We start from the raw sequence: 18,143 nt of genomic DNA on the forward strand, positions 1-18,143 counted from the left end.
CTAGAGCCTGTGTTCTGCAACAAGAGAAGCCACTGCAATGAGAAGTCCGGCACCACAGCAAAGAGTAGCCCCCACTCTCTGCAACTAGAGAAAGCCGGCACGCAGCAACGAGGACCCAACACAGCAAATAAACAAGTAAATAAATAAGTAAAAGAATTTTTTAAAAAAGAATTCCTGACCCATATCCCTGAGGCGGCAAATAAACAAGTAAATAAATAAGTAAAAGAATTTTTTAAAAAAGAATTCCTGACCCATATCCCTGAGGGGGAAATTTTACTCACTAGTGTCTAATATCTGTGCACAGTTTTGTCTTTAGTCTTACATTGTAAGCTCAAAATACTCTTTTTCAAACTTAGTCGGTTCTTCCCCAACTTTAGCATGGTCATGATGTTCGTTGGTAATACGGTTGTATCCATTTGTTACTCTTTGTACTCTGATTTGGGTTTCCCCCTCATCCTAGTTGATTTTAATTACTTATTTTGGGGGTATTTTGGTTCTAAGGGTGAGAGCCATACAAAAAAAGAATATCAGGTAAACGTCATCCCCCCACCCCTTCTACCCCATTCCCACTTCCTTACTCTCCCCACTGCACTCCCATCCCATCCTTCAGTAAACAGTCTCATTAGGTTTAATCCTTCTTCGTTTCTTTTGCACAAATGAACACGTATATGTACATTTTATTATCTCTCCCTGTGTCTTTCATGAACGCAGGCACACTATAGCAATTCTTTTTTTGTTGTTGTTATTGAGGTACACTTCTCATAATATGAAATAGATCATTTTAAAGCGTTAAATTCACTGGTATTTAGTATATTCACATGCTGACTGTATTTAGTATAGTTTACATGCTGTAAAACCACCATCTCTATCTAGTTGCACAACATTTCCATCACCCTGTAAGGAATCCCCATACCATTGAAAAGTTACTCCTCATGTCCCCCTCCCCATGACCCTGGCAGTGACTAATCTGTTTTCTGTCTCTGTGGATTTACCTATTCTGAATATTTACTACAAATGGAATCATACAATACGTGTGACCTTTTGTATCTGGCTTCTTGTACTTAGCATGACATTTTTGAGGCTCATCCACATTGTAGCGTCTCTTTTCATGGCTGAGTAATATTCCATTGTGTGGATACCCCACATTTTGTTTATCCATCAGTTGAGGACATTGAGTTCTTTCCACCTTTTGGCTATTGTGAGTAGTGCTGCTGTGAAAATTCACAGAGAAGTATTTGTTTGAATATCTATTTTAATATGTCAGAGTATATACCTAGGAGTAGAATTGCTAGATCACATGGTATTTTTAACTTTTTGAGGAACCCCAGAACTATTTTCCACAGTACCTGCATCACTTTACATTCCCACCAGCAATGTATGAGGGTTCCAAGTTCTCCACATGCTCACCAGTATTTGTTATTGTGTGTTTGTTTTTTAAATTATAGCCATCCTAGTGGGTGTGATGTGGTATCTCACTGTGGTTTTGTTTTTGTTTTGTTTTTTGTTAAAGATTTATTTTATTATTTATTTTTTTATTTTTTATTTTTGGCTGCATTGGGTCTTCGTTGCTGCACACAGGCTTTCTCTAGTTGCGGTAAGCGGGGGCTACTCTTCTTTGTGGTACACAGGCTCCTCATGGCCATGGCTTATCTTGTTTCAGAGCACGGGCTCTAGGTGCTCGGGCTTCAGTAGTTGCAGCACGTGGGCTCAGTAGTTGTGGCACACGGGCCTAGCTGCTTTGCAGCATGTGGGATCTTCCCAGACTAGGGCTCGAACCTATGTCCTGTGCAATGGCAGGCGGATTCTCAACCACTGCACCACCAGGGAAGCCCTCTTTGTGGTTTTGATTTATGTTTTCCTAATGACTAATGATGTTGAGCATCTTTTTATGTGCTTAATTTGCTATAGATATGCTTTTGTATTTTGTTTTTTTTCACCCAATACATGTTGGAAATCACTACACATCAATTCAAAAAATTGTTCTTATTCCTTTTGCACCCACATGGTAGGTGAATTTTGTGGATTACCATAGTTTACTCAACCACTTGACTAAGTATGGACATTTAGGTTTTTCCAACATTTTGCAATTTAAAATAATTCTGCATTTAATAATTTGGTGCATATGTATTTTCATATGGAGGCATTCTTCAGGGTGGATTCCTCATACCTCAGGTGGAAATGGGATTGCTGGCTCAAAAGGTAAGTTCGTATGTATTTTTTTTGTATCTATTTTTGTTAAACATGAATGAAGTTAGCAGGGAACAATGCTGGTTCTCCTGGATGGTCTAATACAAACACACACACACACACACACAAATTGAACTCTTCATAAAAGAATTGAAGCTCAAGAGGAAGAAAAAAAACAGCTCGTTTTTTACCATGAGGGAAAGGAAATGTATAAAAGTAACCTTTAAAAAAGAAAATCTTATAACAAGATAACTCTATGCTAAGGGAAAGTAGCCTTGTCAGCACACAAACATACCTCATTTTTCTAAAGGCAAGATTTGTATTTTTATAAGATTCCATGAGGTCTAGTAGAAGCTGAGTCCTGAGTGTGCTTTTACACAACTCACTTTTGTGGTTTTAATTTAATCTAATTTTGACTCTGTGTGAAAAACAGGATGAGTAGAACCATGAGTCATCCCAAAACTATCAGGGTATGTAGGGGGAGGGAAGGAGTGAAGAGAGAAGACACTTAATTCTCAATTTACTTCTATTTTTATGTCACAGAAGTATTGAAATGTATCAAATGTGCCCTGAGATACCACTTTAACAGTGGATCTGAATATCCATATTTCTCATATACTGTTGCTCTGCCACTGGGATTTGCTCATTAAAATTCCACTAAAGGACTTCTATAATTTAATTTTCACCAAGAATCATATCTCCTAGTCCAGAAGGGCCTTTAAGGTCAAGAACCCCAAGGCACCTTATGAACCACAGGAATGGTGTCACCGTCACCTAGATCATCATCAAAGAACACATACTGTAGTCATCCTTTCATTTCACTGTTATCCTAAGGGGTGTTCAATGCATTTGTCACTAGCTAAGTGAGCATTCAGTCCATGCCTGGACCAGATAATGCTATGAAGTGGTCAATAGGAAGTAGAAGGAATCAATTTATTGCTGCCTCTATCCTTACTGCTATTTAATGTGCAGTGATATCCTCAAATGAATCTCTTTGAGTTCGGTTAAAAAAAAAGAATGTGAGAGGTACTGTTCCAAATGGGTTGCCTGGAAGATACCGTTCACACCCCTACTCTAAGTTCTGATTAGTTAGCTAAGGGTACAGAAACTCAGAAGACAGGTGACCACACAAATGCAGAGAGGTAGCACTCCACAGTACAGAGGGAATGAAAAGTCAGTATTCAGGGGTCCCAAGATAATATGTTTTTAGCGTTCTGGAGTATTGTAAAACCTATATCTCTGCAGGAAAAATGTCATCTTTTTTTATTTCTATAAAAACTATGTATACGAACATCTGAATAAAAATATATGCTCACTTATTCACTTCACAAGTATTTATTGAGTGCCTACTGGATGCCAGATACTTTTCCGGGCATTGGATATAAAACAATTAACAAAAGAGTCACGGCAACTCAAGGACTGGGAGAAAATATTTGCAAATGATGCAACCAACAAGGGCTTAATTTCCAAAATATACAAACAGCTTGTACAACTCAATAACAAACAAACAACCAGGTCAAAAACTGGGCAGAAAAACTAAACAGACATTTCTCCAGAGAAGACATACAGATGGCCAACAGGAACATGAAAAGATGCTCAACGTCGCTAATTGTTAGAGAAATGCAAATCAAAACTACAATGAGGTATCACCTCACACTGGTCAAAATGGCCATCATTAAAAAGTCTACAAAGAGCAAGTGCTGGAGAGGGTATGGAGAAAAGTGAACCCTCTTACATTGTTGGTGGGAGTGTAAATTGGTCAGCCACTGTAAAAAACAGTATGGAGATTCCTCAAAAAATTAAAAAAAGAGTTGTCATATGATCCAGCTATCCCACTCCTAGGCATATATCCAGAGAAAACTCTAATTCAAAAAGATACATGCACCCCACTGTTTATAGCAGCACTATTTATGATAGCCAAGACATGGAAGAATCTAAATGTCCATCCACAGATGAATGGATAAAGAAGATGTGGTACATATATACAATGGAACATTACTCAGCCATAAAAAAAGAATGAAATAATGCCATTTGCAGCAACAAGGGTGGACCTAGAGATTATCACAATAAGTGAAGTAAGTCAGAAAGAGAAAGATAAATACATGTTATCACTTACATGTGGAATCTAAAATATGATACAAATGAATTTATTTACAAAACAGAAACAGACTCACAGACACAGAAAACAAATTTATGGTTACCAAAGTGGGAAACAGATAAATTAGGAGTTTGGGATTAGCAGATACAAGCTATAAAATAGATTAACAATAAGGTCCTACTGTATAGCACAGGGAACTATAGTCAATATTCTATAATAAACCATACTGGAAAATAATATATATATGTATGTATAACTGAATCACTTTGTTGTACGCCAGAAACTAATACAACATTATAAATTAACTATACTTCAATTTAAAAAAAATTTTTAAAATAGTCACGGAATCTGTCCTCATGACATTTACAATTGTGAGAAAAAGTGGAATACTGTCTAGCCTCTTTTTACATTTATTCATTCAATAAATTTTTTTTTTTTGGCTGTGTTGGGTCTTTGCTATACACAGCTTTCTCGAGTTTCGATGAGTGGGGGCTACTCTTCACTGTGGTGTGCGGCCTTCTCATTCTGGTGGCTTCTTTTGTTTTGGAGCACGGGCTTCAGGCACATGGGCTTCAGTAGTTGCAGCATACAGCCTCAGTAGTTGCAGAGTGCAGGCTCCAGTAGTTGTGGCACACCAGCTTAGTTGCTCCACAGCACATGGGATCTTCCCGGACCAGGGATCGAACCCATGTCCCCTGCATTGGCAGGCGGATTCTTAACCACTTAACCAGGGGTGTCTCTCAAAAAGTATTAATTGAACTAGGACTACTGGCGGCACTTTGTTTCCATCAGTAAACAAAACAGACAGCTTCGTGCCCTCATGGAGTCCAGTTTAATAGGGATAGATAGACAATAAACACGATAAATGTGTGAATTCTATGGTATAGTCAAGGGAGCTAAGTGGTGTGGATAAAAAGCAGAAGTCAAGCAGGGTAAGAAAGGGGATCAGGAGTGCTTCGGGGAGGGAGGTGTGAGGGCACAGAACACAACTTTAAGTAGGGCAATCAGCTCCCTGAGGAGATATTTGAGCAAAGACTTGGAAGAGGTGCAGGAGAGTGTCCCTCAGATACCTGGAGGAAGCCTAGCCATTTCTAAGGCTTTCAGATGGCACCATGTGTGATGTGTTTGAGGAAGGAGAGGAGGCAAGTGTGGCCGGAAAATGTCCACAGGAGAGGTGAGAGTAACAGGAAATGAGATCAGAGAGGAAATGGCAGCGAGTCAAGACAGACCTTGAAGAACTTGGGCTTTAACTCTGAAAGAAGAAGGGAGCCAGTGAGGGGTTTTAGCAGAGGTGTGACATGACTCACCTGACTTGCCTTCCACTCCTTTTTATCAGAAGAGACTTGATGCCTGAGGGCTTCCCTGGTGGCTCAGTGGTTAAGAATCTGTTCGAGCCCTGGTCCGGGAAGATGCCACATGCCACAGAGCAACTAAGCCAGTGCACCGCAACTACTGAGCCTGCGCTCTAGAGCCAGCGAGTCACAACTACTGAGCCCACACACCGCAACTACTGAAGCCTGTGGGCCTAGAGCCCATGCTCCACAAGAGAAGCCACTGCAATGGGGAGCCCTCGCACCACAACGAAGAGTAGCCCCCACTAGCCACAACTAGCCCGTGCGCAGCAACAAAGACCCAATGCAGCCAAAAAAATAAAAAAAATTTAAAAATCTAAAAAAAAGATGCCTGAAATATCTAGATATAAAAGATATACAGAATAGAAACATATAAAAGAATAGAAGTGAAAAAGAAAAGATGCCATTTTTTATATTTTTCAATATTCTTTCAATGATTAATATTTCTTTATATTCTGAACAAATTTTGCACTACGTATCTCAAGGGAATGTTATTTGGTCTGCTTAAATATATTTTCACTTGGAATTATATCCATTATTAAAATAAATATTTTCATTTAAAAAAAAAAAAAAAGAAGAGACTTGAGGGGAGCGAGCAGAGAGGCGGGGAGACCTCCTACTAGAATAAACTGGGAAAAGTAGGAGAAGGATGACGGCAGCCCTGATGAGGTGGGAGGAGTGGAGACGGGGATGTGAGATGAGAGAGTGAGGTGACAGGTTCTGAGTAGATTTTGAAGATGGAGCCAACAGGATCTGCTGAAAAATTGGACTGCGGTACGAGAGAAAGGGAGGGGCTGAGGACGACTCCAAGGCTTTTGACCTTTCGGAAGGAAGGAATTTTCACCATTTGAGATGAAAGGCGGCAGGAGGAGCGTGTTTTAGGGAAAAGATCAGGAGTTCGGCTTTGGGCATGTTGGGCTTATCTTAGGAGAATATCAAGAATAGGTCTGGAGTTGGGTTGGAGGTATAAACTTGGAAGTGGCATCAGGTAGATTTTTTAATTGCATATGATTAAATATGAAAACATGGATGTTGTTCTAAAATTACAAAATTACATGCAGCAAAAGCCGAGTTTCTCCATCACTCTCCTACTCCAAACCCACAACCTTTTCCAGCAGTAACATTATTAAGGAGCTAGTATGTGTTAAGAAACTAAAAATGTCTTCAGAACGTGCAATCTGCCATTTCAGAGAACCAGAACCAACAACTGTTTTTCAGTTTCATATGCATTTTACCACACAAGCAAAGGTGCTTTATAACTGTTCAAGCATTTATGCATAGATTTTTTTTTTCCCATTTAGCTGTATCTTCCCTTTACCTACACAGTAATGTAATTTCCTGAATGGCCATCTTTCACCATTACGGCGGTGAAGTAACAATTTCACAGCTGTTTGGAATAAACAATATACTTGGATTTGCACGCCTTTTCTTATGAAATTAAACTGATTTTTTAATTGGTCCTGTGTTGCAGTTTTTTTCCTTTAGCCATCTGGAATGTGCCTGAGCTAAGCAGTACCATCCATTTCAGAAATATCATTGATTATAAAGTACAGGATATACTTTAAGCACTATAGTAATAATTCTCTAGACTCTAGGCTTTCATCCCTAAAATAGCACAAAGTTTCTGTACCTTCCATTAGAAAAAGATAACCTTCAGAATGTGAACTAATGCATTTCCATTTTGTTGAGTTGGCAATTACTCTGTGTAAGGGAAGTAATGATGACTCCTCAAATAACCAGTCTCATGAGTTTAGACCTTCATCTGTAATAAAAGTCAATAGTCTTTCTAGTCTTAGGAGTTCACTATTTCTTCCCTGAAATCAAAGAGGAAAACATTAATTGAAAAAGAAAAACAAATCAAACCCACTTTAGTTTGATTTTTGACGGAGTTCTGTCTCCAAAAGCGTATACTGGAAACCTTCACGCCTGGACTGATACATGATTTATCCCAATCAGCTGCTTCTAATGCAGCTTTTGCATCCGTCATGGTAGACAGTAAATAAGAAAAAAAAAAAAACAAGAAAGAGTAAGGCATGAGTTTTCAAGAAGCTTACAGTTCCACTAAGCCAATAAAAATTTAGCTTTGGGGGGAAAAAATCACTGTGAATGATTCTCAAACCAACCGAACCAAGGTATTCTGCTGTCAAAAAAATTTTAATGTATGAATGCTCTCAATTGAAAGTTAACTCTATGAATTTTTCTTGAAACTCAGCACTGACCACTGTCTTTTTTTCTAGAGAGATCCAGCACATAGCAAAGTGTCTAAGTGCCAGAAGCAATAACAGCAAAACTGAGGCTCAGCCAATCATACTTAATTCAACAACTTGATTTTTATAGGCACATGATGAGCTCCTACTTGTGATTTTACTTTGCATCCATTTTTGCTGATAAAATGTTCCCATTTGCAAGATCAAATAAAACATATCAAAATTACATGGAAAGAACTGTGTCACCTGAACAAATCTGAAATATACTGTAGGTCTTGCTCTTCACGTGCAGATGGGCTTAAACACAAAGCAAGAGTCATATCAGACTTCTCTTTCCTCCTCCTCCGCTCCCTCTCCCCATCTCCCTCCTTTCCTTCTCCATCCAGTGGTAGTTTGTCTCTGGGCTGTCTCTCACCACCCTTTCTCTGCATTCCACTTGCCCACGACCCTACTCATACCAGAACAACCGTAATAACCTTCAAACTGATTCCCTTCCTATCATCCCTGCGCACGCAAATCCACCACATCCCCATCTCATAGACTCACCTTTCTGTGACACAGATTTTTGTCAAGCCCTTTTCCTGTTCAGAAATGTTTACTGATTCCTTATTCCTCATCTAATAATGTCCAAAATCTTAGAGTCAGAATCAAAACCTCCAAAATACAACTTCTAGACTTTGGTTAATATTTGAATGCAAAGCTTCACATACACATGACTGTATTCAACCAAGTGCTCAGAAGAAATTTCGCACACGAGTTTTCACATCAATGGAAATGAATAGCTGGTTGCCCTTTAGGAAGTGGTGGTGTCTACCTAAACTTGTTGTTTTTTGTTCCCTTAAGGAACAAAGCGTGATTTATCTCAACATCTGTGGATGAATATCAGCATTTCCATCACTTAGGAATGGTCCGTTATTCTTTTCTATGAATTGTCCTGTCACTAGAGCTTTACTGGAATTAGAGACAAATGTATTTATCAGGATTGTTGAAAACTGGAGTGGTCAGGATTGCAAAACTTGATGCTTGCTGTCAAAAGAAAATACGGCTGGTATAGTTCCTTCGCAGAGCCCAAGATTGCATGTGTCTATCATATTGTTTGCTATTAATTAGAGGATTTAAAATATCTTCCACAAAAGTCTAAGAAGATGAACTTTATGCTAAATGATTATCATGCTTCTGGGGTGGCATGATAGAGTACCGCTCTTTTCTTTACATGTTGTTTTACATTTTAGTTTTTAATACGCGTATGTTACCTTTAGAATCTGGAAAAAATATGTCTTTTAAACAAGGAACTTTAAAGTTTTCTTCAAAGAGTCATGAACAGTTAACTTTGCAATTTGGTGTTTGCTGGATATTTTGAAATTTGCTGTGGTGGCTTGTCCCCTCTGAGTTAATTTCTGAACAGCATCTGGGTACTTGTTAGAAATAGCCACCAGACTCAGAGCTCAGCAAGGGGAGTGTGTTCATTCAGTTCAATCATTGTTGACTAACTTGCCTTTAGAATGCTAACTCAACCATTACTTAGTCATTCCACAAAACAGCCCGTTGGAAAACATGAACACAATTACCCCTGCTTAAAAGTGAGACCAGCCAACAGTGGCCCATAGAGGAGGCCGATTCCCCGGGGGATGCAGTCATGACTGCTGGAATCAGGCCACATCTCAGGGCCACCACGCATCCAATAAGACACCCAAGAGTGAGATTTCTTTAAAATAGCTCCAACGTTTCTATCTCATAAGCACTTGGGTTTAGATTTGTCAAACTCTACAACACTGATCAGCCTTGCAAACCTTTCTAAACGCAACATCGGATCTATCGAACCACTTTTCACGGCAACCCAAATATAACATGTGCAGCAGTGTTTTTAAAACGTTCACAAACTCCCCCAAATGTACTAAGAGAAGTATCATCGTGACAAGGTGATAATCTTAACCAGACGACGAATACATATTCAACATCCGGGACGCACAGGGCTCCGTGCTGGAGCTGGGTACAGGGATGAGGGCAAGAAATTAGACACCTATGACTATCTTTGCTCCAGGGTCCTTACAGTTTGATAAATAAACCAGTCAAGTGCATATAAAACTTAAGAATACTGTAGAAAAAATTTCAAATATATTTGCTTTCAATTTTAGAGTAAGCATCTTTTTTTCTACGTCTTTCTCCACAAAAATACATGTGCTTTACAGTCATTTTATTTACGCTTAAGGCACAGTGCGTGGTGCACACGTTACTTTAGAAGGTTGGAAAACTTCCAGGAATTGACCCTGAAATTATTTATTTCATTATTTAAAGAATGCTGATGAATGCGCTCTTTCAAGAAGGGAAGTATGGAAGCACAATCAACTGAAGAGAAAACATTTTGAATAATTAAAGCATGCTTCTAGCTGGCCATGGAAGGATAACACGTAATGAATCAGTGTGTTGTCAGTTTCAGCTGCTGTAAACCATCACGTGTAACAATTGTCTACGCTCTTCTAAAATACACACGTACCTACATGCACATGCACCACTCTCAAACATATATACTGGTTGGTTTTAATGGAAGAGCATTCTTAATACCACTCAAATGCTTGGAAATCTTGTTTATACTCTTGTCTGCCCCAGTGTACGGCTTCACAAGAATTTATTCTCCTTTTAGGCGCACACAGGCTGTCCTAATTCCCTTTTCTGGCTGGCAGAGCTCTTCAGAGCACTTTAGGGGCAAATGGCTTTCTTCCTGGATCCCACTGTAGAGTCAGAATGAAAATAACAGACTTAAATGACCCAAGCTCTTTCACGTCACCTCCAACTTCTCATTCAAAGGAGTCCTTTGGGCGGCAGGTGGAGTTATAATTATAGATGAGAAAGAAGCCACGTCAGCAGCTGTTGCTCCTGTTTGTTCCTGGCTATCCCTGTCCCCAGTGGGCAACTTGGCATAAACAGGCCTCCACAAGTGGAAAGTCATTTAACCCCTGTACTAGTCACACTCTGGGTCCTCTCAGTGGCCAGAGAACAGAAAGAAAATCTGACTCTGCGTGAGTGAATTGTGAGCCGAGAGTGCACCACCGACCTGAAGGCACCTCTGCAGGGGGAGCCTGGGATTGTCTTTCCTGTTGGAGACACCAAACCAAACAAATAGGTTAGTGCACAGAGCATTCCTATGCATTTTAACTCTGATCTCTACTCAATGAGATCTTGGTTTTTCTGACAGAGCTGTAATAGAAGGGTGAATTGTTAAAAGAAAGAGAGTTATTTGAGGATGGTTATTTAAAACTCCGGTGCCCAGGAAAACAAATTATGAAATGGGGCTTAATTTATTATGCTTCTCTCCCAATTTTGGCTGTACTCACATTAGACAAATAGACAAGGTGAAGATGGAAAAATGAAACCGCTTTTGTGACCCGAGTCCCATCCTTTTATAATGCCACTTACTTTTGCCAAAAAGCCCTGGTTTCTCTATTAAAATCAGTAACGTTGACAGCTTAGGTTGGTAATCATTAAAAAAAAAATTCAGCTCTAGAATATAGTTCCAGAGATTCACTTTTTTTTTTTAAGGGAAACTAGGCAAATGAGAATTGGATTTTTTCTCTACCTCTGAATAAAGACAGAAAATGTCCTTGTTTATGATAAAATGTGTGCTGTAGGCTACTTTGTATAAGAAATCTGCTATAGGATGTATTATTATGTATAGTACAGTTCTACCTAAAAACTTGATCATTTCAGTCTAAGTAGCTCTATAAGACTCTCCTCATAGATCCTTTTGAAAGCAAAAGGTTTCAAAGAAATTTCATTTTCTCTGCAAATGCTCTGTGTTAGGAAGCTGTGGAGCAGGATTTTCAAACAAAGATTGGCTTTGGGGCATCTTCGCAAAAAACCTGTGTCTTGCTGAAAAGCAACAGAATGCCAGGGAATCGCTGACAACTAGGCTTTGGGGCCCCATTCTCATCCTACCCACATCCGAGGTAAAGATCCAGGTGGAAAGAGTCCTAAATAATGGCCTCACTTTTTTCAGCTCCCATCCCTAAGCATTTTATGTGAGACTTTTCAATGGGAAAAATGCACCTTACTTAGTATCACTGTGGCCTAGAGTTTTGTCTACCTTTTGAAATGCACAGAGTGCTAACTATGCACTCGGAGCCCCACCAGAGAGACAAATTAAAACCATGAAAATTACTCCATCAAATTAAATTCCCACAAGGGGCTTGCTTCTCCTGATTTCTAAGAGAGCCATAACCTCTTTTATGAAATTTAAGGGTGAAACAAATACCTCTTTACATACTTTATCAAATAAAGACCCAAACAATAAGTTTGACCACTGTTTTTGAAAATGTCAATTAATATAGCATAGCAATACATTAAATCTTCCCATGGATTCAGAAAATAAATGATAGATGATATTACAATATATCTCATATATCTCAGTTAGTCATTCAAATATTTATTGAGTAATGGCTAAATAATCTCAAAATATTTAGAAATGAAGGCAAGCTTAAGATTTCTAATATTACTTTTTCCAGACACTCCTTTTCTCCTCTTTTCTACTAAAAGATTTAGCACTGAGATAGTATTATCTCCAAATTCCAAATTGTTCAAGGAAAGAAAGGCAAAAAATAGAGATGGCTGACTGGTTGCTGGCTAGGGTTTCTTTTGAGATATAGATTTATGCTCTGTCTTAAACATTGCTTTTTATTTGTGTTTTGTCTTCTTGCTCTTCTAGAAAAAAAAAACTTTCCAAGATGACTGTCACTTACTCCAGTAAAGTAGCAAATGCGACTTTTTTTGGATTTCATAGGTTACTCCTCAAGTGGAGAGGCAGCATCTACAAACTACTATACAGGGAATTTATTGTTTTTGCTGTACTTTACACAGCAATAAGTTTGATGTACAGGTACTTTCCTTTGCATGTGTCCTTAAATGGCCATCTAATAGCATAGATGAATACAGTCTCAAAAATCCAAGCCTTTTGGTTGCCACTGACTTTTGCATTGTGTAATCTCCTCCTTTGCCTGCTTCTGCCCAGGACCAGGTATTTTAATGCACACCTAACCATTTTTAGGATATTAAATAGACTCTAACCGTTATGTTCTGGTGGCTCTCATTCCAGCCCCACTTTAATTGGTCATGATGATGTATTAGTCGTGCAAAAAGAATTTTGCTATAGGCATAAAATGAAAAATTTATACCTAGATGTTCACTGAGTGATGATTTTGAATGGCAAAGTCCACAGACAAATAATTATTTATGCCTTTCTGAGCTACATCATTCATAGTTTGAGCTTCTGATTTGACAGCTTGTAGCTACTACCTACATGTTCGTGAATGGTGTATATCAGGCAACTTTCCTTCCTTTTTCCTGGAATGACAAAATCTTATCCAAGATGGTGCCCACAACCTTATTAATATCTCAATTAAAGAAAAAGCCTGAAAACCAATGTATTTTCTTTATGTCATCTGGGTTCAGGGCACATTATATTCACAAAAGAAAATGTTTATTCTTTATAACCTCACAAACGTCACCTGTCAGATTGACAGGAAATTTGAGCAACATCATGTCCAAGAAATACTTTTATGACTAAAAATTATACTCTTAATAAAATTTTTTCAGTATTATAAAAGGGAAGCTTTATGAGTTTTTTAAATTAATATTGGTTGCATACATTTCTTCTCTGGGGGAAGTTAAAATTTAAAACAGAAAAGTGAAAGGTTTTTGAGGCTGTATTTCCACGTTTTCTGTGTTCATCAGTTTGCTCTTTTTCTTCTGCATACAGTGATTACATTTGTGGGTCATTTCTCTCACCTGCATTCTTCCTTGCAGCAACAGGACCTCATGTGAAGAAGAGGGGCATTAATTTGGCGGGCTGATAAAGACCAAGTGTAGAAAAGGATGTTATTTTGCTACATATCAAAATCATTGTTTCAAACAAATGTATATATTGGTATACATTTTGGCAAAGTATCTTTAACAGGAAAGTTTTATTAAAATCCTCTAATAATTTTTCAGCTGTATCTTCTAAATATGGTATTATTTTGACAGTTTATTTGTGTGTCACCTAATCCTTCAGAATATGAAATGGTGGAAGACACATGATGTTTCAGGATAATTGTCTCATTAGTTTATTTTTACTAATGTGAATTTATTGCTGCTACTGCTGCTTAGAATAGAATAGCTCTTAGAACAGTTGCATCGTAGCCAGAAATGCTCCATGGGCCTTAACTTTGTCTCCAATATCTTATTTATACCCCACAAAGTTGTATGTACATATTTTTTTCTAAAGACCAGAGAGTGCTTACATTTATAACAATAATCATTAGTTCAAGCCATTTTTCATCTTCTAAAGTTCAAATGTAAAAGCTTGTTAAAATAGATCCTTGTATCTTGACTAAAGCTCTACCAAGAACTACAGGCTGAATCTGTTGAGAAAGTCAGACATACCTGTAGACAAATAAAGACATAGTTTCAATCTCATGTCTACTAATGATGCTAAATTTTTAATCCTATTATAGCAAATAGTTATACTTAGCAAAATAATCCTAAGACAGAACCAGAATTCACTAGTTTGATTATATCTTTTTATTTTGGGATGGATTTGACAAAATACTCACTGTAATACTTTCTAGCTAGTAAAATTTCTGTGTCTATTAGCTAAATTTTTTTCCTTTAGCTGATTATTAATAGTAACAACCACTTTCTTACTGATTAAGTATGACACCATTTGCTAAAGTGGTTTTATATATCATATATTCTTTAATCCTCATAACATCCCTGATACATATCAATAGGTATTAATTACCCCCATTTGCAAATGAGAAAACTGACACTCAGAGAGATTTAAAAATATGCTCAAAATCCAAATCTGTAAGTGGCAGGTCTGGGATTCAAACTTGACTCTGTTAAACCCTGTGGTCTGTGCTCTCCACATTTAAATCCTCTCTGACCATTTCTATTTGAGTACCAGAAACTATTCTGTAACCTGTTAGCAGCATGACCTTGATTGGTCTGTCCACCAGGTGATGCCTCTCTTGTCAGCTTTTCTTGACTTCAGAATTTCTGACAGCTCTTCCAAGTTGAGGCAGGAACTCCAAGCCCACCCTGCATCCCACACACCTTCCTGGTCAGCTCCCAGGTCTTCATCTGCAATCTGATTGGTGGCTCACCGTCACCTCATTATCCCTCTGCTTCCTTCTTCCAAGCTCTACTGACCCAAATATGCCTCTGACACATGCTATAATGAGTGTTTCCAAGGGATTCTTTCCTCCCTTGGAACAGCTGCATTCATTCATTTATTCAGATTTATCTGTGTTGCTTTTCTTTCTGGATTTTGATGATTATTATTAAACTACCTTGAGATAGTTCTGATTCTGGATCTCCTCCTCACAACATAAGTATCAATAATGGCTCCATTAACTGGATTTATGTTTGAGAATACCAGAGAATGCGTGTGTGTCAGATCTATAACATAAATTTTGATATTTATACTATAAAGATAAAAACCCACCAAATATAATAATAAAAATTTCACTTCTAATTGTCAAATCTGTGTTGTTTTATATTTTAAATAACTGTAGGCTTTAAAATAAACAGTTATAACATCCCTTGAAGTACAACACATCTAATCAAGAATGTAGTAAGTAGCATATTCATGAGAAAGTAAGGTCAAAATGTCAAATCTAGGGTTATTATTCAATAGTTAATGTAAGTATAATCCACTTAAGACACTTTTTAAAGCACATGAATAATTGGAAAATGGACAATTTTATGAAGTATTTTGCTCCAAATCCAATGCATTAATCATATAAAAATTTAAAAATATAAAGTATTTAAAAATAAAATGTTTACTATGTCCCACTGTCTAATGACCAATGACATTTATGTATTAAAAACATTACTATTTAAAACATTCAGCAATTAAAAAGCTTTTGAGATACATCAGCTTAGGCAGAAAAGAACAAGTTATTGCTCCTTAAGAAAAAAATTGAGATTATTTTTGCTTAATTGTTTGCACTGAATATCACTTGCAAAGCAGGCGCAGAAGTATAATATCATAAAGGGCTATGCATTTTATTTTTGCTCCAGATTGTTTCTTACAGGAGCCCAAAAACGTTACTTTGAAAAATTATCAATTTACTGTGACAGATATGCTGAACAAATTCCAGTAACCTTTGTGCTTGGTAAGTATAGGTCACACGCAAAATGCAGCCACACAGCTGTCTCCGTGAGGATGACACCAATGACTCTGCATGGGAGTGTTTCCAAGCTGAGAGGCATGCCAGAAAAGTCACTGCTTGCCATAGAACCAGAATCACGCACAAGGTTTACCTTCAAGGCTGCTTGCGCTAAATTAACACCCAACAGGTTTGAGGTAATAACCTGCTCTTGGACAATTAAGCTTTCTCTTCACTAACTCTCCATTTTGGCCATCAATATTTGAGTTCTAATACTCACTTACTGGGTGCTATGGCGTTGCCAGGCACAAATTACGTTTTTTTTTCCTCCGGAGGGCAAAATGATAAGATATGGATAATGACATATTCTTACACCCCGATCCCTAAAAAGGCTAAAATTCTGCTAAAAGCATCAGTGTCAACAACGTATCTGCAGTAAGAAACTGCTTCACGGTTTCCTGTTATTCTGCAGGGTTTTATGTTACTCTGGTAGTGAACCAATGGTGGAACCAGTTTGTGAATCTGCCCTGGCCGGACAGGCTGATGTTTCTCATCTCCAGCAGTGTTCACGGAAGCGACGAGCATGGGCGCCTGCTCAGGAGGACCCTGATGCGCTACGTCAACCTCACGTCCCTGCTCATCTTCCGCTCGGTGAGCACCGCTGTGTACAAAAGGTTTCCGACGATGGACCATGTGGTTGAAGCAGGTATTGGGAATGACTGTTCCTTCCATGGGGCTCCTCTTGACCTTGATGAGAACCTTCAAAGTTCCTTTGAAAATGCCTTTTATTTATTCATTCGTTCAAGAAACAATTACTGATTACCTATCATGTGCCAGAAACAGTCTTAAGAGGTGAAAATAAGTAAGTCATGGTTCCTGCCCTCAAGAAGTTTGAGATAGCAGACAGTCAATCTCAAATTAAGTTGCAAAGAGTCACATGGTCCATAATAATAATTGTCACATTTATTTAAACCTTCTGTAATATTGCCCCACATTTTCTAGGACTTTACAGTTTATGCACTGTCATATATATTATTTCATCTGGACCTCAAAAAAGCCATGAGAGATTCAGAGAAGTTATGACCTGCCCTGGACCACATAGCTTATTAGTGGGAGAGCCAAAATTTCAATTCAAGCTCAGAATTCCTAGCTGAATACTTTCCCCCAAACACAGCAGATTCTGGTAGGAGCCAGCAATGTGGCTTTTCAGCTAGGCAGACCCTGAGAGGTGGCAGTAAAAGGCTGCTTCAGTGGGGGTCTGTTATCTCTCCTATTCCTCAAAGTAGATGCAGTTTTGTTCCTGGGCTCCTGGACACAGGATGCCGGGGACAAATCACATTCGAAGAATGGTTCTCTTTGGTGTGTTAATATTTAGCAAAGAAGCTGTTAAACCAGCCTTCAACAGGGTGAGGATTAAATGAGATCATTGTTGGCACGTACAGAATAAAAACGGGTTGTTGTGCTGGGTTGTCTTTGATCAGTGTGAGAGTATGCTGGAACGTATAAATGAATATAAAGTAGATACAGGAACCATGAGATGATTCTGCCTTCATATTGAGTACAGTCTCAAAATAGGTTGCTTTTATCCAGTCTCCTTTTCTGAAATGTCCTTGAAATATATATATTTTTAAGAGTAGCAATTTTGCATTTGTTTTTGGAAGTTTGGGGGGTATTTATTTATTTATTTATGGCTGCATTGGGTCTTCATTGCTGCGCACTGGCTTTCTCTAGTTGTGGCGAGTGGGGGGGCTACTCTTTGTTGCTGCGCTCGGGCTTCTCATTGCGGTGGCTTCTCTTGTGGTGGAGCACAGGCTCTAGGCATGCGGGCTTCAGTAGTTGAAGTACATGGGCTCAGTAGTTGTGGCTCACAGGCTCTAGAGCACAGGCTCAGTAGTTGTGGCACACAGGCTTGGTTGCTCCACGGCATGTGGAATCCTACCACACCAGGGATCAAACCTGTGTCCCCTGCATTGGCAGGCGGATTCTTAACCACTGAGCCACCAGGGAAGTCCCAGGCTTTTGTTTGATTTGGTTTTGTCTTCTCTCATGGCAATGTAGATAGTAACTAAGAACACAGAGTCAGAGTTCAAATCCTTTTCTACCGCTTACCAGCTACGTGAGCTTGTCAGAGTTATTTTACCTTTCTAATGCTTCA

At 38.5% G+C, this 18,143-nt stretch overlaps 1 protein-coding gene across 1 annotated transcript in view; it reads left to right on the forward strand.

Annotated features, from left to right (window-relative positions):
* Window positions 1–10,870: 10,870 nt before the first annotated feature.
* BEST3 (bestrophin 3) overlaps window positions 10,871–18,143 on the forward strand; it is a 40,883-nt gene continuing 33,610 nt past the window's right edge. Inside the window, exons 1-4 of the mRNA XM_057742192.1 lie at window positions 10,871–10,965; window positions 12,544–12,714; window positions 15,900–15,994; window positions 16,461–16,694. Coding sequence (XP_057598175.1) covers window positions 12,563–12,714; window positions 15,900–15,994; window positions 16,461–16,694 — 481 coding nt within the window. The 5' untranslated portion in view covers window positions 10,871–10,965; window positions 12,544–12,562. The remainder of the gene's footprint in view (window positions 10,966–12,543; window positions 12,715–15,899; window positions 15,995–16,460; window positions 16,695–18,143) is intronic.

This window comes from Hippopotamus amphibius, chromosome 7, assembly GCF_030028045.1.
Source record: "Hippopotamus amphibius kiboko isolate mHipAmp2 chromosome 7, mHipAmp2.hap2, whole genome shotgun sequence".
Lineage (NCBI taxonomy): Eukaryota > Metazoa > Chordata > Mammalia > Artiodactyla > Hippopotamidae > Hippopotamus > Hippopotamus amphibius.